This window comes from Nycticebus coucang, chromosome 18 (assembly GCF_027406575.1).
Source record: "Nycticebus coucang isolate mNycCou1 chromosome 18, mNycCou1.pri, whole genome shotgun sequence".
Taxonomy (NCBI): Eukaryota; Metazoa; Chordata; class Mammalia; order Primates; family Lorisidae; genus Nycticebus; species Nycticebus coucang.
This window is the reverse complement of record NC_069797.1, coordinates 38,112,941-38,132,904: the sequence shown is the minus strand read 5'-3', so window position 1 is coordinate 38,132,904 and position 19,964 is coordinate 38,112,941. Positions and strand designations below refer to the sequence as shown.

General features: G+C 40.5%; 1 protein-coding gene and 1 pseudogene across 1 annotated transcript in view; one reads left to right on the top strand and one right to left on the bottom strand.

The window, feature by feature from the left end:
* Positions 1–19,747, top strand: part of SLFN12L (schlafen family member 12 like) — a 94,734-nt gene extending 74,987 nt beyond the window's left edge. The window contains exons 5-10 of the mRNA XM_053570744.1: positions 12,276–13,369; positions 15,031–15,047; positions 15,284–15,313; positions 15,929–15,956; positions 18,780–19,225; positions 19,664–19,747. Of these exons, the coding sequence (XP_053426719.1) occupies positions 12,276–13,369; positions 15,031–15,047; positions 15,284–15,313; positions 15,929–15,956; positions 18,780–19,225; positions 19,664–19,747 (1,699 nt within the window). The remainder of the gene's footprint in view (positions 1–12,275; positions 13,370–15,030; positions 15,048–15,283; positions 15,314–15,928; positions 15,957–18,779; positions 19,226–19,663) is intronic.
* On the bottom strand, positions 1,675–10,940 carry LOC128570164 (28S ribosomal protein S31, mitochondrial-like; annotated as a pseudogene).
* Positions 19,748–19,964: the final 217 nt, after the last annotated feature.

Below are 19,964 nucleotides of genomic sequence, written 5' to 3'. Positions count from 1 at the left end.
ATTCAGTGGGAAAAAGATTCCCTATTTAACAAATGGTGCTGGGTGAACTGGCTGGCGACCTGTAGAATACTGAAACTGCACCCACACCTTTCACCATTAACTAAGATAGACTCTCACTGGATTAAAGATTTAAACATAAGACATGAAACTGTAAAAGTACTAGAAGAAAGTGCAGGAAAACTCTTGAAGAAATCAGCCTGGGAGAATATTTTATGAGGAGGACATTCCACCAAACCGGGCAATTGAGGTAGCATCAAAAATACACTACTGGGACCTGATTAAACTAAAAAGCTTCTGCACAGCCAACAACACAGTAAGTAAAGCAAGAAGACAGCCCTCTGAATGGGAGAAGATATTTGTAGGTATGTTTGCAACAAAGGTTTAATAACCAGAATCCACAGAGAATTCAAACGCATTAGCAAGAAAAGAACAAGTGATCCCATCTCAGGCTGGGCAAGGGACTCAAAGAGAAACTTCTCTGAAGAAGACAGGCACACAGCCTACAGACATGAAAAAATGCTCATCATCCTTAATCATCAGAGAAATGCAAATCAAAACCACTTTGAGATATCATCTAACCCAGGAAGTTTAGCCCATATCACAAAATCCCAAGACCAGAGATGTTGGCATGGATGTGGAGAAAAGGGAACACTTTTACACTGCTGGTGGGAATGCAAATTAATACATTCCTTTTGGAAAGATGTTTGGAGAACACATGGAGATCTAAAAATAGACCTGCCATTCGATCCTACAATTCCTCTACTAGGTATGTATCTAGAAGACCAAAAATCACACTATAACAAATATATTTGTACCAGAATGTTTATTGCAGCCCAATTCATAATTGCTAAGTCATGGATGAAGACCAATTGCCCATCAACCCACGAATGGATCAATAAATTGTGGCATATGTACACCATGGAATATTATGCAGCCTTAAAGAAAGATGGAGACCTTAACTGTTTCATGTTTACATAGATGGAGCTGGAACATAGTCTTCTTAGCAAAGTATCTCAAGAATGGAAGAAAAAGTATCCAATGTGGTCATCCCTACTATGAAACTAATTTATAGCTTTCATATGAAAGCTATAACCCAATTATAGCCTAAGAATATGGGGAAAGGGGAGAGGGAAGAGGGGGGGAGAATGGGTGGAGGGAGGGTAATTGATGGGACCAGTTATACCTAGGTGCATCTTACAAGGGTACACGTGAAACTTGCTAAATGTAGAATATAAATGTTTTAACACAATAACTAAGAAAAAGCCAGAAAGGCTATGTTAACCAGTGTGATGAAAATATTTCAAATTGTGTATAAAACCAGTGCATGGTACCCCATGATTGCATTAATGTACACAGCTATGATTTAATAAAAAAAAATACAACAAAACAAAACAAACAACAACAACAAAAACTCTAGGGAAGAAATTTCGAGTAAAGAGAAGGAAAAAAAAAAGAAAAAGATATGTATTTCCATATATTACCTGGACACCAGCTGGGGCTCCAAGACGATAAGCAAAAGGAAAGAGGTATATAATGCAATATATTGCCTAGACACCAGGTGGCGCTGTGGTATTAGGCGACACAAAACACCCACGCTGATTTTTTTTTAACTTTAATAAAATTATTTTATTTAGTTATATCCATTTCTAATAGCTTGCAATAAAAATTTCCATTTTAATTGAACTGTATGCTACTTTATTTTAAAATGTCCCTTTTCTCATTAGAACAATGTCTAAACCACTCTATGCGCTCAACCTTCTGTGTAACACTCACATATGGGTTTCTGGAAAGGCCACATGTCACCATCTCCATGAAGTGGCGAACTGGTACTTGTTTTGGGAAATCCTCCAGGTATTTATCCAGAAATATATGTTCATGAAATTCTGAGCCATCATCATCAAAACCTGCTTCATCGTTAATAGGGAATTCCCGCAGCTTCCCTTAGGTAGTCCACTGGATCATCTCTTCAAACCCATTCTGAAAGGGCTGTGCAGTTATTGTGGCTAACTGCTTAGCAAATTCCACATCCTGAAGTGAAGGTGATATGTCTGTCTCAGGTGCTTCTTCAGTACATGACTTAATGTCAAAAATATTAAGTCTCTTCCCCTTGAACAAATCTCTCTTTTTTCTAAGATTAGTAATCTTCTCTTGGCCAATATAACTGTCAAGTCCTTCATCAAATTGCATCTGATGCTCTGGTCTTGTATTAACTCCAGCTGTAGCTGATCTGGCAACTTTCGTATCTGATACTATGTTACTAAAATTAATTTTAGGTCTCTCTCCATCTTTCTGTGCCTTTGAGTCTTCCTCATGCTGTTGGAGCTGCCTAAGCAGTTCTGACTTAGTCATCTGCTTGTCAACAGCAGATGCAGCTGCCACCAGCTCAGGACCCAGGGTCTCATTTCTCTTCTTGGCATGTTCTGTAGTTCTTTGAAGCCTGCCAATTATAGTCCCCAAACTTTTAAGTGGTCCTCTCTTGGGTGACTTTGTGGTCTATACACTTACTGTGCTTAATTCAACTTTTGTGCTTTTAATAATATCTAACAAGTCTTTTCTTCGTATTTTCCTTTATACTGTCTTGGCTTTCTGAAGTCTCCTTGGAATCTCACTGCTTGAAGCAGACTGCTCATCTTTCTTGCTATGGATCACACTGCTAGTGCCAAAATATCTTTGAATATTATATTTTGTCCTGATTCTGTGATTGGGCTCAGCTGGGTCTACTCATGTAGAGCACCATCCTTATGACCTAATCACCACCCAAAGACCCCATCACCTTGGGGGTTTGGAGGGACACAAACACTCTAACTATAGCACTAGTCATTTGTATGTAAGAATTTTCCGGGGGGGAGGAGACAAGATGGCTGACTGAAGCCAGCTTTCCATAGAGGCTCCCATTCAGAAGGAGAGTTAAAGGACAAAAATTCAGCAAGTAACCTGGTGGATTTGAGCTGCACTAAGAGAGAAGGTTGTAGAACGCACGTCAACCCCACTGAGGCGAGCTGCGACCACGAGGATACAAACAAAAGGTACAAAATCCATCACCAAGCAGACGGGAGTCCCCTCCCCCATGAGAACGGCTCAGAGTGCCCCACAAACAACTGGTCAGAGTTCAAAGGTCCTCCCACTACACTCCCAGGAGAGACCCTCTAAAAACTGGACCTACCTCCCCTACTAGGGTGCCACAGCGTCCTCCTGCCAGGCATAAAACTGTGTAAACTGTATATAGTCTCTACCTGGAATTCTGAGCTCCCAGCGCTCCCCTTCGCTCACACTGGGGTCTGGAGGCCAATCCCGGTCGGTCGGTGGAGAGGGGACTGCACCAGAGTGGCTGTTCCCTGAGGCACAGTGCGACAGCCATCTTTTGGTGACAATACGGCCAGGCATAAAACTGTGTAAAGCTGTGTGTGTTCTCTGCCCTCAACCCCAGGCTTCCAGCGCTCCCCGCGCTCCCCTCTGCTCTCGCTCCAAGGTCTGGAGGCCTGTCCCCCAGGGGTCCAGACTCTTGGGCAATTGCTGGAGGGGTGTAGACAGTGCTGGGCTGCAGCCGGTCAGTGCAGACTCTGGGATATGGGAGCGGAGAGAGGACGGTTGCCCGGAGGGGAGCTACACCGGAGCAACGGTTGCCTGAGCCATAAGGCAGCAGCCCTCTTTTGCCAGCAATATGGCTCACTACCGAATATTCTGAAGCCACACCCCCTGTCTCCCTGGGCAACCAGAGACGCTGAGTTTGCCTGAGGCAACTCCGACTTGACTTGCAAACCAGGGAAACTCCCAGGGCGGGGCTGACCCAGAGGTCCGCTTTACTAAACCTAAGACGCACCTGGCCCTCAGGGGATCGTCAGCCTATAGACAATACAAGAGCAAAGACAAGCTGATTTGAACTCAATTCAGTTTCTCTTCAATAGGGGAACTGCAGAGTTGTTCTGTTCTGTTCTGTCAGTAACATTAATCAGGGGCGAGACTGGACCTGAGTGAAAACCCCTCAACCTTCATCTAGCGCCCGAGGTTGTCAGGTCTCACCTCGTCCTGCTGGAGAGAGGCAGAGTGCAGCAGCCTGGCAGACTTCCTTGTGATTCAGGCAGGTACAAACTCCTGGAGTACCGATTCACTACAGGCAACTGGGTCAGCCAACTGCAGGGCTATCAGTGACTGGGCGTGAAGTGGTGCAAGGTGGGGAAGGAGGCAGCAACCTTCCCAGACTGATTTATAGGCTGGGTGGCTTCTCCTGACTCCACGCAGCACTGGAACAAGCCACACCAGAGTAGTCACCAGACCCCTGTGATCCAGTTCTCAGAGACCTCTTAAACTCTCTCACCCGAGACAGGTGCAGACTGAGACAATTGATTTGGACATTTTTGAACTGAACCAATCACCTGAGGACAAATCAGGTGGTGCCCTAGGTGCACGGTGGTAGGAAGGTTTGATTTTTCTTTTCCAATTTTTTGCCAGTGGGGGGCAGGGTGACTTAATTGCTGATATTTCTCCACAGCTGAGACTTCAGTACAAAGTATCTGTTTCACTAGGGTGGAACAGAAACCAGCTGAAAACAAGGCAGAACCATTTAGCCCCACCACACCAGACAGGGCCCCAGTTTCTCAGGCCACAACACTGTACGGGCCCTCAACAAAGCTACGGGCCCTCGACAAAGCCCCAGGGGAAAAAATCAGAGGGAGTAAAACAACCATGGGGCGGAATCAGCAGAAAAACTCTGGTAACATGACTAACCAGAATAGATCAACCCCCCATGGAAAGATATGGCAGATGCAATTGAAGATCCCATTCATAAACAACTAGCTGAGATGTCAGAAATTGAATTCAGAATTTGGATTGCAGACAAGATTAACAAAGTGGAATTAGGAATTCGAGGAGAAATTCAAAAGTTGTCTCAAGAATTTAACGAATTTAAAGACAAAACCACCAAAGACTTAGACACACTGAAGCAAGAATTTGCAGCCCTCAAAGATATGATAAATACAGTAGAATCACTCAGTAACAGAATGGAGCAAGCAGAAGAAAGGATTTCTGACATCGAAGATAAAGCCTTTGAATGCTCCCAAACTCTCAAAGAGAAAGAGAAATGGAGAGCAAAAATGGATCACTCTCTCAGAGAGCTCTGGGATAATTCGAAGAAGGTGAATATCCGAATCACAGGAGTTCCAGAAACAGATGAAGTGGCCTCGCTGGGCACAGAGGCCCTTCTGCATGAAATTATGAAAGAGAATTTTCCAGACATGCCTAGAGATTCTGAAATTCAGATAGCGGACAGCTTCAGAACCCCAGCATGACTCAACCCCAATAAGACATCCCCAAGGCATATCATAATTAACTTCACTAAAGTTAATATGAAGGAGAAAATCCTCACAGCTGCCAGGAGAAAGAAAACCATTACCTTCAAAGGGAAGAATATTAGAATGACTGCAGATCTCTCTGCTGAAACTTTTTAAGCCAGAAGAGGGTGGTCATCGACTTTTAATCTCCTAAAGCAAAATAACTTTCAACCCCGGATCTTGTATCCAGCTAAACTGAGTTTCATTTTTGATGGATAAATTAAATACTTTAATGACATTCTTATGTTGAAGAAATTTGCCATAAGTAAACCAGCTCTTCAGGACATTCTCAGACCTATCCTCCATAATGACCGACCCAATCCTATACCACAAAAGTAAACTCACTCAGAAACTTCGGATCAAACTCCGATTTCCACACTGGCGAAAGGATTAAAAATGCCCACTGGACTTTTGAAAAACTCAATACCCAAAACTTCACCACACTTATCAATATTCTCCATTAATGTGAACGGCTTAAACTGTCCTCTAAAGAGGCATAGGTTAGCTGACTGGATACAAAAACTCAGGCCAGATATCTGTTGCATACAAGAGTCACATCTTAACCTAAAAGAGAAATACAGACTCAGGGTGAAAGGATGGTTGTCCATATTTCAGGCAAATGGTAATCAGAAAAAAGCAGGTGTTGCAATTTTATTTGCAGATACAATAGGCTTTAAACCAACAAAAGTAAGGAAGGACAAGAATGGTCACTTCATATTTGTTAAGGGTAATACTCACTATGATGAGATCTCAATTATTAATATCTATGCACCCAACCAGAATGCACCTCAATTTATAAGAGAAATTCTAACGGACATGAGCAACTTGATTTCCTCCAGCTCCATAATTGTTGGAGATTTCAACACTCCTTTGGCAGTGTTGGATCGATCCTCCAACAAGAAGCTGAGCAAAGAAATCTTAGATTTAAACCTAACCATCCCACGTTTGGATTTAGCAGACATCTACAGAACATTTCATCCCAACAAAACTGAATACACATACTTCTCATCAGCCCATGGAACTTACTCCAAAATCGATCACATCTTAGGTCACAAGTCTAACCTCAGTAAATTTAAAGGAATAGAAATTATTCCATGCATCTTCTCGGACCACCATGGAATAAAACTTGAGCTGAGTAACAACAGGAATCTGCATACTCATACAAAAACATGGAAGTTAAATAACCTTATGCTGATTGATAGCTGGGTCAGAGATGAGATTAAGAAAGAAATCGCCAGTTTTTTGGAACAAAACAACAATGAAGACACAAACTATCAGAACCTCTGGGACACCGCAAAGGCAGTTCTAAGAGGGAAATTTATAGCACTGCAAGCCTTCCTCAGGAGAACGGAAAGAGAGGAAGCTAACAACTGAATGGGACATCTCAAGCAACTGGAAAAGGAAGAATATTCCAACCCCAAACCCAGTAGAAGAAAAGAAATAACCAAAATTAGAGCAGAATTAAATGACATTGAAAACAAAAGAATAATACAAGAGATCAATAAATCAAAAAGCTGGTTTTTCGAAAAGGTCAATAAAATAGATAAACCTTTGGCCAACCTAATCAGGAAAAAAAGAGTGAAATCTCTAATCTCATCAATCAGAAACAAGAAAGATGAAATAACAACAGACTCCTCAGAAATCCAAAAAATCCTTAATGAATATTACAAGAAACTTTATTCTCAGAAATATGAAAATCTGAAGGAAATTGACCAATACTTGGAAGCACGTCATCTTCCAAGACTTAGCCAGAATCAAGTGGAAATGTTGAACAGGCCCATATCAAGTTCAGAAATAGCATCAACCATACAAAACCTCCCTAAAAAGAAAAGCCCGGGACCAGATGGTTTCACGTCTGAATTCTACCAAACCTTTAAAGAGGAATTAGTACCTATATTACTTAACCTGTTCCAAAAGGCAGAAAAAGAAGGAAGACTACCCAACACGCTCTATGAAGCAAATATCACCCTGATCCCCAAACCAGGGAAAGACCCAACAAGAAAAGAAAATTATAGACCGATATCACTAATGACTATAGATGCAAAAATATTCAACAAGATCCTAACAAACAGAATCCAGCAACACATCAAACAAATTATGCATCATGACCAAGTCGGTTTTATCCCAGGATCTCAAGGCTGATTCAATATACATAAATCTATAAGTGTAATCCAGCACATAAACAAATTAAAAAACAAAGACCATATGATTCTCTCAATCGATGCAGAAAAAGCTTTTGATAATATCCAGCATCCCTTCATGATCAGAACACTTAAGAAAATCGATATAGAGGGGACATTTCTTAAACTGATAGACACCATCTACAGCAAACCCACAGCCAATATCATATTGAATGGAGTTAAATTGGAATCGTTTCCACTCAGATCAGGAGCCAGACAAGGCTGCCCATTGTCTCCATTGCTTTTTAACATTGTAATGGAAGTTTTAGCCACTGCAATTAGGGAAGAAAAGGCGATCAAGGGTATCCACATAGGGTCAGAAGAGATCAAACTTTCACTCTTCACGGATGATATGATAGTATATCTGGAAAACACTAGGGACTCTACTACAAAACTCTTAGAAGTGATCAAGGAATACAGCAGCGTCTCAGGTTACAAAATCAACATTCATAAATCGGTAGCCTTTATATATACCAACAACAGTCAAGTTGAAAAAACAGTTAAGGACTCTATGCCATTCACAGTAGTGCCAAAGAAGATGAAATATTTGGGAATTTATCTAACAAAGGACATGAAAGATCTCTATAAAGAGAACTATGAAACTCTAAGAAAAGAAATAGCTGAAAATATTAACAAATGGAAAAACATACCATGCTCATGGCTGGGAAGAATCAATATTGTTAAAATGTCTACACTACCCAAAGCAATATATAATTTCAATGCAATCCCTATTAAAGTTCCACTGTCATACTTTAAAGATCTGGAAAAAACAATACTTCATTTTATATGGAATCAGAAAAAACCTCGAATAGCCAAGACATTACTCAGAAATAAAAACAAAGCAGGAGGAATTACGCTACCAGACCTCAGACTATACTACAAATCAATAGTGATCAAAACAGCATGGTATTGGCACAAAAACACAGAAGTAGATGTCTGGAACAGAATAGAGAACCAAGCGATGAATCCAGCTACTTACCGTTATTTAATCTTTGACAAGCCAATTAAAAACATTCAGTGGGGAAAAGATTCCCTATTTAACAAATGGTGCTGGGTGAACTGGCTGGAAACCTGTAGAAGACTGAAAGTGGACCCACACCTTTCACCATTAACTAAGATAGACTCTCACTGGATCAAAGATTTAAACTTAAGACATGAAACTATAAAAATACTAGAGGAGAGTGCAGAGAAAACCCTTGAAGAAATCGGGATGGGCGAGTATTTTATGAGGAGGACCCCCCCGGGCAATTGAAGCAGCTTCAAAAATACACTACTGGGACTTGATCAAACTAAAAAGCTTCTGCACAGCCCAGAACACAGTAAGTAAAGCAAGCAAACAGCCCTCAGAATGGGAGAAGATATTTGTAGGTTATGTCTCCAACAAAAGTTTAATAACCAGAATCCACAGAGAACTCAAACACATTAGCAAGAATAGAACAAGGGATCCCATCGCAGGCTGGGCAAGGGATTTGAAGAGAAACTTCTCTGAAGAAGACAGGTGTGCAGCCTTCAGACATATGAAAAAATGCTCATCCTCTTTAATCATCAGAGAAATGCAAATCAAAACTACTTTGAGATACCATCTAACTCCAGTGAGACTAGCCTATATCACAAAATCCCAAGACCAGAGATGTTGGCGCGGATGTGGAGAAAAGGGAACACTTTTGCACTGCTGGTGGGAATGCAAATTAATACATTCCTTTTGGAAAGAGATATGGAGAACACTTAGAGATCTGAAAATAGATCTACCATTCAATCCTGTAATTCCTCTACTGGGCATATACCCAGAAGACCAAAAATCACATCATAACAAAGATATTGGTACCAGAATGTTTATTGCAGCCCAATTCATAATTTCTAAGTCATGGAAGAAGCCCAGGTGCCCATCGATCCATGAATGGATTAATAAATTGTGGTATAAAAAAAATAAAAAAATAAATTGTGGTATATGTACACCATGGAATATTATGCAGCCTTAAAGAAAGATGGAGACTTTACCTCTTTCATGTTTACATGGATGGAGCTGGAACATATTCTTCTTAGTAAAGTATCTCAAGAATGGAAGAGAAAGTACCCAATGTACTCAGCCCTACTATGAGACTAATTTAGGGTTTTCACATGAAAGCTATAACCCAGTTACAACCTAAGAATAGGGGGAAGGGGGAAAGGGAGGGGGATGGGTAGAGGGAAGGAGATTGGTGGGATTACACCAGCGGTGTATCTTACAAGGGTATATGTGAAACTTGGTAAACGGTCTGTGAAGCTAGTGAATGATGCCCCATGATCATATCAATGTACACAGCTATGATTTAATAAGAAAAAAAAAGAAAGAAAATTATTCAGCCACCAAAAAAAAAAAAAAAATTTTTCCTGGCAGGAGTTTTTCCTGTCTTTCTTTGGGGTGCTGCCATTCTTTCACTCCTTTCCTCCCTCCCCACCACCCACTTCCCTTTCCTCAGTTCCTGCTCTCTGCTCTCTTCTCTTTCTGTCTCATTTCTTCCTCTCCAACTCTCGTCCCTCTCTCTAATATAAAATAAACTTACACTTTTATATCCTAATCTTAGCCTAGAGAAATTCTTTTCTCATCCTGCATTGAGCACCAACTGAACCACTGAGCATTTCCACACCTGTCAGCGCCCCCACCAAAATTAAAAAAAAAAGAATTTTACTTTGTTAAAAATATGTAGATATTTGAGAGGAAATGAGCAAACTAACTTGCCCCAACTTTCTTAAGACAAATGGCCAAAATTTGTGAATCTAGTCTTATAAGAAGGAAAAATAATTAACATTGCATATTTCTGGATGTCCTAGGAACCCAACTGGAAAATTTCCAGAATTGCCCATAAAAGTAGATAATTAATGAACATAAAAGCTGAAATTATTATTGTTATAATTATTTTTTGAGACAGAGTTTTACTAAGTCACCTTGGTAGAGTGTCGTGGCATCACAGCTCACAGCAAATTCAAACTCTTGATCTTAAGTGATTCTCTTGCCTCAGCCTCCCAAGTAGCTGGGTCTCCAGGCACCCTCCACAACGCCCAGCTATTTTTGCGTTGCAGTTGTTACTGTTGTTTAGCTGGCCCGGGCCAGGTTTGAACCCGCCAGCCTGGGTATATGTAGCTGGCGCCCAACTCCCTGAGATATGGGTGCCGCCAAAAGCTGAAATTATTGAGATAAAAAGAAAAGAAAAGTAGACATATATCTAACTTAAGAAAACCTAGTTCACTGACAAAACCAAAAACATAGACTCTCTTCAAAGGATTTATTTAAGGAAAGGAGAAAGAAAACAATTTGGGGGTTAGAAAAAAGATAAAGGACAGGTAAAGGTGAGATGAAAATAATTAGAAAAGGAACATGTAAAACTATAGTGACACATTTTAAAAGTAAGTAGGAGTGCCTTAGCTCAAAATTTGGCCCCCAAAGCTACCTCATACCTGCATATTTAGCAGGACAGTGAGTGGGATATATACAGCAAAGCGTTTTGCAATGTTTGCTTCCCAGTATGGGATTTGCTGCCTTTCCTGCTGAGGTCCTGTTCTTTTTTTTTCCTTTAGAAATTGAATTCTTTTTTTTATTATTATTTTTTTTACTCTAAATGAGAAGGCAAGTTTAATGTTATTTGCAGATATTCTTAAAAATTCAAAATAATCAACTGAAAAACTATTACAAATAATAAGCAATTTCAATAAAGTGATCAATTACAAAATAAATGCATAAAATCAGTAAGTTTCTTATATACTGAGAATACAAATCTAATTCCCTTAGAAAATGTGATGCAAAACCAGCTCCCACTTGCATTATGTTACATAAGGAAAATTCAATAAACATGTATGTGACTCTGAGACAAAACTGTAAAAGTGTATGCTAAGTGATCTAAAAGAATGTCAGAATTTACGGATGGGAATGCCATGCTCTCAAACAGGAAAGGTAAAAGATGTCATTTCTTCCTAAATTTTTTTTATTATTATTTATTTATTTATTTTTTATTTCTTTATTAAATCATAGCTGTGTACATTAGTATGATCATGGGGCACCATACACTTGGTTCATAGACCGTTTGACACATTTTCATCACACTAGTTAACATAGCCTTCGTGGCATTTTCTTAGTTATTTTGCTAAGACCTTTACATTCCACTTTTACTAGGATTCACATATTCCCTTGTAAGATGCACTGCAGGTGTAATCCCATTAATCCCCCTCCCTCCACCTACCTCCCCCCTCCCACCCCTCCCTTTCCCCCTTCTCCCTATTCTTAGGTTGTAACTGGGTTATAGCTTTCATGTGAAGGTCCTACATTAGTTTCATAGTAGGGCTGAGTACATTGGGTACTTTTTCTTCCATTCTTGAGACACTTTACTAAGAAGAATATGTTCCAGCTCCATCCATGTAAACATGAAAGAGGTAAAGTCTCCATCTTTTTTTAAAGCTGCATAATATTCCATGGTGTACATATACCACAATTGATTAATCCATTCGTGGATTGATGGGCACTTGGGCTTTTTCCATGACTTAGCAATTATGAATAGGGCTGCAATAAATATTCTAATACAAATATCTTTGTTATGATGTGATTTTTGGTCTTCTGGGTATATGCCCAGTAGAGGGATTACAGGATTGAATGGCAGATCCCGGCGTGGATGTGGAGAAAAGGGAACACTTTTGCACTGCTGGTGGGAATGCAAATTAATACATTCCTTTTGGAAAGATATATGGAGAACACTCAGAGATCTGAGGTCCTGTTCTAATGGCTCTGTTTATTTTATAGGAAAGAATTTCTGCTTGTAAACTGCATAACCACTGGGAAAATGGACATCAGCATTGATGTGGAAACTGAATATGCTGAGCTGCTTCTATATGTGGGAACAGTCGTTCTTGGAGAGAAAAATAGAAAAAAAATGAAAAATTGTCAACTGAGAAAGAAGCAGAATGATAATGTCTTACACGCTACGTGTGCTCTGCTCAACTCTGGAGGGGGAGTGATCAAGGCTGAAATTGAAAATAAAGACTATAATTATTGCCAAGATGGAGTAGGACTAGATTTGGAAAATTCTTTTAGACACATTCCATCATTTGTATCTGAATACCTAGATATGGTACAAAAGGGAGACAACTTTCTGATTTTTGTGAAATCATGGAGCTCGGAAACATCTGGTCTGCGGATCATCACCTTGAACACCAATTTGTACAAAAGAGATGTAACAACTACAGAGACCCTGGATGCAACTGCTGCACTGGAATTCCTCAAAGACATGAAAAAAACTCAAGGGAGATCGGATGTAAGACCACGATTGCCTGCAAAGAGGCCTTGTATAGATGGTGTACAAGAAGAAAGTCACATAGAGGCTTTGGCTGATGACTTTTTCAACCGTACAGAACTTGAGCATAGAGAAAAAGTAAACTTTACTGAATCCACACATGTTGAAATGAAAGACTTCTCAACAGGAAAATTGTTACAACGAATTAAAGAGATTCTCCCTCGATATGTTTCTGCATTTGCAAATACTGATGGAGGATATTTGTTCATTGGTTTGAATGAGAATAAGGAAATAATTGGCTTTAAAGCAGAAACGAGTGATCTTCATAAATTAGAAAATGAAATAAAAGAGTGCATTAAGAAACTGCCCATCCATCACTTCTGTATGAAACCGAGTGAGATAAAATACTCATGCAAATTCCTTCAAGTCTGGGAATTTTCTGAGGGAAAGAAAAGTCTTTGTGGATATGTTTGTGCACTCAGAGTGGAGCGATTCTGCTGTGCAGTGTTTGCGGAAAACCCTGATTCCTGGTGTGTCGAAGATAACCAACTGAGGCAGTTCACCACGATGGAATGGATCCAGCTCATGGTGGAGGATAAACCAGGTTGAAGAATGGGGACTAGCAATAAAAGATGAATTTGGTGGGGTGGCAGGAAGGTTTTTTCATTGGGATTTGGGGAAAGTTCAATGGTCCCCAAAGTATCAACACCTAATTTACTCATTTCTGGTGAACACAATCAATAATTCACTGTTTCTTGCTTTCTTCTACCCACTTAGAAGAAGATAGATATTCCATACAGCAAGCACATTATCTACTTTCAGTAGCCATACCTGGTGCAAAAATCCAATTAACCCTGGATGTTTCTTTCCACCACCGCTTTACTTTCTTGAAGGAAGGCCTAATTATTCAGCCCTTCTCCTTATCTTTCTGAATCAATTTCAGCAACTGGTCATTTCTTTCTCTCAGGAACACCTGTATCTTTTTCTTACTTGCTCCGACATCTTTTCTTACCCCCTTTCCATTTATTTCCTGTAAAACCTCTTCCCTCTTCCTTTCACATTTGTAGACCAAAATGTAAGATAAAAGAATAATGCTGGTGTTTTATCTGGTTTTGGAAAAGGAAAACCTCGAATGGAATTGGACCAGCACTAGCAACTTACAAAATCTTTAAAATGCAAGCTTCTTCCTCAGAATCTGACAAAACACGACTTTACTTTTCTAGTCATCACTTCTAGTTTTAACTGCTTTTAAAATAAATCCCATCATACAATGTATTAAACTACTACTAACACATTTTTAGTGTAATATAGTCATTTGAAATATAGAGTGTTTCAGCAGCAACTGTTGTGCCCAGGAGTTCCACAAAGACCACATGCCAAGCAGGCCAAATTTACAGCAGGGTCCTTTTATTGAAGAGCTGGCCAGCGACTGCCTCAGTGTCCCAACCTGGGGTTTCTGAGAGCAGCCCCAAGTGCTTAAGAAGTTGGGATTTTAAGGCTTGGTCTGCATCCTTGTTGGCACACAGGCTGTCCAGGTGCATTTGGGTGGGATAGCAAGCAGGCATTGTACAGAAGCAGATTTTTTTTTTTTTTTTTTTGCAGTTTTTGGCTGGGGCCTCCAGTATATGGGGTTGGTGCCTTAGTACTTGAGCCACAGGCACCACCCCAGAAGCAGAATTTTGCAGTTAGTTAGCTATATGTCATACATCTTTGTTCTAATATCTACCCCCCCACCCCCCCTGGTATTTCTTAAAGGTCAGTTTGAGGACAGTTGGTACTTCCCGGTCTGTTTCTCAGGGAAGTTAGTCAAGCAAGAAGTTAGTGTGATGAAAATATGTCAAATGGTCCATAAAACCAGCGTATGGTGCCCCATGATCGTATTGTACACAGCTATGATTTAATAATAAAATAAAAAAATTTTAAAAAGTTACTGAATACTTTTTTATCTTTACCTGGGGAGTGAACGAGACTTCCTCCATTTTCTTGAGGTCTTGCAGTCCAGAAATTTGCCAGGAGTTAACTGGTATTTTTCTATTATAGCCTAGGCCTAACACAACAAGGGTTCATTTTACAATTTTATCTAACTTAGGAATATAGCCACAATATCTAACAATGTTTTATCAGGAAAACGGGGTCAATTCCAAGTAGACTTTGGATGTACTTTGAGTTAGTAAGTTGGGAGTCTGCCTTGTGCCAAATTAAAAATGTGATTTTTATTTTCTAAGATTTTCCCAGGTGGCTAAATGAAGAGCTGGCCTCTCAAAGACATGTGCCACCAACTGGTGTTCCGTATATGTTACCTCCTGGTAAACACTCCTTGGAAAGTCCCTGGCCAGGTAATTTAACTCTAACTTCTTTTGTACTTGGTGTAAGTATGTTCCAGACTTCTCTTCAAATCCACTCTATCTTGAAATCTGTTATCAGAGTGCATGCTTGTGTTTATAGGAATTTTTTGGCATTTAAAAAATACTTTTAATTTATTATTTATTTATTTATTTATTTATTTTCCAGTTTTTAGCCAGGGCCAAGTTTGAACTCGCCACCTCTGGTATATGTGGCTGGCGCCCTACTCCTTGAGCCACAGGTGTCACCCATTTCTTGGTATTTTTAATCATTGAGTCTGTAAAATTTTAATTTTTTAGATTTGGATTAAAATGTTCTTGGCATAGGGCGGCGCCTGTGGCTCAGTGAGCAGGGCGCCGGCCCCATGTACCGAGGGTGGCGGGTTCAAACCCAGCCCCAGCAAACTGCAACAAAAAAAAAGAAAAAGCCGGGCGCTGTGGCGGGCGCCTGTAGTCCCAGCTACTCGGGAGGCTGAGGCAGGAGAATCGCCTAAGCCCAGGAGTTGGAAGTTGCTGTGAGCTGTGTGACACCACGGCACTCTACCGAGGGCAATAAAGTGAAACTCTGTTGCTACAAAAAAAAAAAAAAAAAAAATGTTCTTGGCATAAAAGGAACTCCTTTATTTGAAAGTAAGAGCAATCCAACTGAGTTTAATTTTTTTGTGGTGGGGACCAAGTCTCACTTTGTCATGCTTGGTAGAGTGCCATGGCGTCATAGTTCACAGCAACCTCAAACTCTTGGGCACAGGGGATCCTTTTGCCTCAGTCTCTCGAGGAACTGGGACTACAGGTGCCTGCCACCCTGCCTTGCTGTTTTTTAGAGACAGAGTTTCACTCTAGCTCAGGTTGGTCTTAAAATCCTGAGCTCAGGGAATCCACCTGCCTTGGGCTCCGCAGAGTGCTAGAATTACAGGCATGAGCCACCATGCCCAGCCCAACTAAATTTAATTTAAACCAAGAAAGAAGTATTCATATGATGTCACTGGGAAGTCTAGAGTGAGACCCAGCTTCAGGCATGGCCGTATTCAGTTACTGAAGAAACACCGTCAATATTCCGCATCTCTGATTTATCTGTCTGTTTTTGTTGTTGTTTATGGGCAATTGACTTATTTCCCATTTAGTGGTATATGAACAGTAACCTTGAATATTCTGTCTTCCTGTGCATATGTGCAAGATTTCTCTTGAGTGCACACCTAGGAGTAGAATGTTTAGTTCAGGAGTTGTAAGAATCTTCAAGTAATAAGTCATTTTCCAAAGTAGATGGATCACTTTACTCACATCAACAATCCATTAAAAATGCCACATCTTCTCCACTTGTCAAACTTCTCTTCATATTTCTGCAGCTTCTCTTGATTTCCTTTCCAGTCGAATGGGCGCAAAATGATCTCTCTTTGTGGAATGCATTTCCCTGATTATTAATTCAGTTGATCATCTGTCCATATACTTATTGTCAAATGTACTTCATCTTGTATGGAGTGCCTTTTCTGTGTATTGCCCATTTTCTGATAGGCTTTGTCTTTTTCTTATCAATTTGTGGGAGTAATGCCTAGATTCTAGAATAAAATCCTCTTTTAATCATAGATCGTATTACAGATTACAGATGTCTTCTCCAAGTTGGTGGCTTGCATTTTCTTTTTTCTTAAGGCATATCCTCATAAGTAGTAGTTTAAAATATTAATATAGTTAAATGTATCATTTTTAAGTTATCTTGCAGTTTATTTATTTTTATTTTTTTGAGACAGAGTCTCACTTTGTCACACTTGGTAGAGTGCTGTGGCCTCATCGCTTATAGCAACCTCAAACTCCTGGGCTTAAGAGATACTCTTGCCTCAGCCTTCCCAGTAGCTGGGACTATAGGTGCCACAACCCCTGGCTATTTTTAGAGACGGTGGTCTCGCTCTTGCTCAGGCTGGTCTTGAACCCATGAGCTCAATCCACCCGCCTCGGTCTCCCAAGTGCTGGGATTACAGGTGTGAGCCACTGTGCCCAGCCCAAATGTATCATTTTTAGATTTTATAATTTAGTGCTCTTTGTACCTGTGTAAGAGGTCCTTCTCTACCCAAGGGAGAGAAGTTTAAAGTCTTGCATGTAACGTTTAACATTTAAAAACTGCAATACAACTCCATGGACAGTGATGTAGCATGCTATTTCATTTTATTCTATATGGATAACCACTTTCTCAGCTCCAAATGCTGAAAGTTCCCACTTCCTCTTACTGATCTACCTTGTCCCCGCCAGCACATTACTAAGTACAGCTGTCCCTTGAATAAACCAGTGGTTGGGGCACTGACCTCTGTGCTGTCAAAAATCTGTGTATATTGGCTTGGTGCCTGTAGCTCACGCTGCTGGGGCCCCCAGACACACACACTGGATCTGGGGGGTTTAAATCCAGCCCAGGCCTGCCAAACATCAATGACAACTATAACCAAAACATCACTGGGCATTGTGGTGGGTGCCTGTAGTCCCAGCTACTTGGGAGGCTGAGGCAAGGGGATCGCTTGAGCCCAAGAGTTTGAGGTTGCTGTGGGCTGTGACTCCACAGCACTGTACCAAGGGCAATGTAGTGAGACGCTGTCTCAAAAAAAAAAAAAAATCTGTGTATAACTTTTTTTTATTTTTAGAGATGAAATTTTGTTTCATCACTCAGGCTGGAGTGCAGTGACCTAGTCATAGCTCATTTTTAGCTTTGAACTCCTAGGCTTGGACCTCAGATTCTCTCCAAGTAGCTGGGACTACAAGCACACACCACAACACCCAGCTAATTTTTAAATTTTTTTATAGACAGGGTCTCCCTATGTAGTCAATTAACACATACTGTATATGTTCTATGTATTAGATGCTGTATTCTTACAATAAAGTAAGCTAGAGGAAAGAAAAAGTTGTTAAGAAAATCCTAAGGAAGAGAAGATCTATTCAGTATTCATTAAGTGGAAGTGGATCATCATAAAGGTCTTCATCCTGATCATCTTCACGTTGAGTAGACTAAGGAAGAGGAGGGTCAGTCTTTCTGGCTCAGGGGTGACAGAGGTAGAAAAAGATTGGCATATAAGTGAACCCATGCAGCTCAAACTCATGTTGTTCCAGGGTAAACTCTGTATCTAGGTTGAACGTTGGATCTCTAGCCTTAAGGTCAGGGATATTTAGGCAAAGGCCCTTCTACTTTGCGAGGACTTGAATTCCAATCTGTATGTCTGCAGCACCATCATGGGCTGATAAAACTTATGTTCAGCTCTTTGGTCTCCCATTTGATCTTTTCTTCTGTTTTTCCAGCATCTCACCTGTGTTAGCCAATTGAGTTGAGGGAAATTTGTATGTAGATTTTGATTTCTTCTGTGATGTTTCATCTTCTCTGAGATTTTACTTCTCAAATTCCAGCTCTTTGGGCAGCCCTGAATTCTGGCCACTTTTTCCCCTTAGTTCAGTAAAACTGCTGGTTTCTGCTTGGGCTTTATTTATCCATACCGTGTTTTAGAAAATCTCCTTAGGAAGAAAGCAGAGGTGAATGTGAAGCTACTTTTGTGCTTCCTGTCTATCAAACATTGATCCTGCTTGAATTGGTTGCTCTACAGTTCCTTATTGTTTGATGTATTTTTACAGCTTTTATAGTTATTTATGGTGGGAGGGTTGGTCTGATACAAGCTACTTTTTACCACTTAAATTGGAAGTTTGCAGTGTTTTATAATTTATTATCATTGTTTCCTTATCTAGGACTGTCAGAAGAGAAAATATCTACTCCAGACGTCCATTACATGAAATTGTCCTCAGAAATAATATGGAAAGAAATGGACTTTGACAGTCAAGATTCATGGATCTTCTTCTCCAGGAGCTGGTCTTTGTGTCTGGGCTTGGAAAAGAACCAGAAAGTCACCTGTGATGCTCTTCTGATTTCCCAGAGAAATCCCCCAGTCCTACTCACCTTCTGTGGGTCACTAGACGAAGAGTTAAAAGGCTATTCTAAACAGATTGCCCTAACTTTAAAGCAGAAGCTAGTAGAACTTGGTGGCTACACTGGAAAACTTTGTGTCAGGAGAAAGATCTTCTGCTTGAGTCCTAAAGGCAAGGAAAGCTGCTGTTATGATTCAGAAAGGGAAGCATTTTACCCAAAACCCTACTACTGTGTAACCATTAATACAAGGAAAGCCTTGCTGGTGGCACTTTATGAAGTCTCAAAGAGGCAGCGCCTGTGGCTCAAGGAGTAGGGCACTGGTCCCACATGCCAGAGGTGGTGGGTTCAAACCCAGCCCCTGCCAAAAACCACACAAAAAAATAAAGTCTCAAAGATACTCAACTCTTTGGGACTCAGCTTTGTCTTTTGGAGTCCCAGTGTCCCTCACTGGAATCAATATGTTGTTGTTGTTGTTGTTGTTATTATTGTAATTTTTCTTTTGGTAGTTTTTGGCCAGGGCTGGGTTTGAACCCACCACCTCTGGTACATGGGGCCAGTGCCCCACCCCTTTGAGCCACAGGCGCTCAAACAACTTCGACTTTACCTACAAATGTAGCCAAATTAACAGGGTCCTATGAAACTGCTGTGTCTGCTCCTTCTGTCTTCTTAGCGGCAGATCAGGACAGAAGTGGTGACAATCTTATCCCTGATGACTGTGATTCTGTCATACCCTCCAGATATGGCTGAGGCCTGAAGCTTATACCTTGTGGGTAATTTTACACACCAAGCCTGTAAAACAGGTTCTCAGAAGTAGTTTTAAAGGAACATTTCACATTTCCTTTCTATTTAGCTTTGTTCAGATGTTGTGAAAGCAAAGCTTCACAGGGTACCTGCTAAGAAGAGAGGGAGAAAGCATGTTCTCCTATGATGGGTTTTAGCCCTTTCTGAAAAACTATGAGTTAATAATTGTA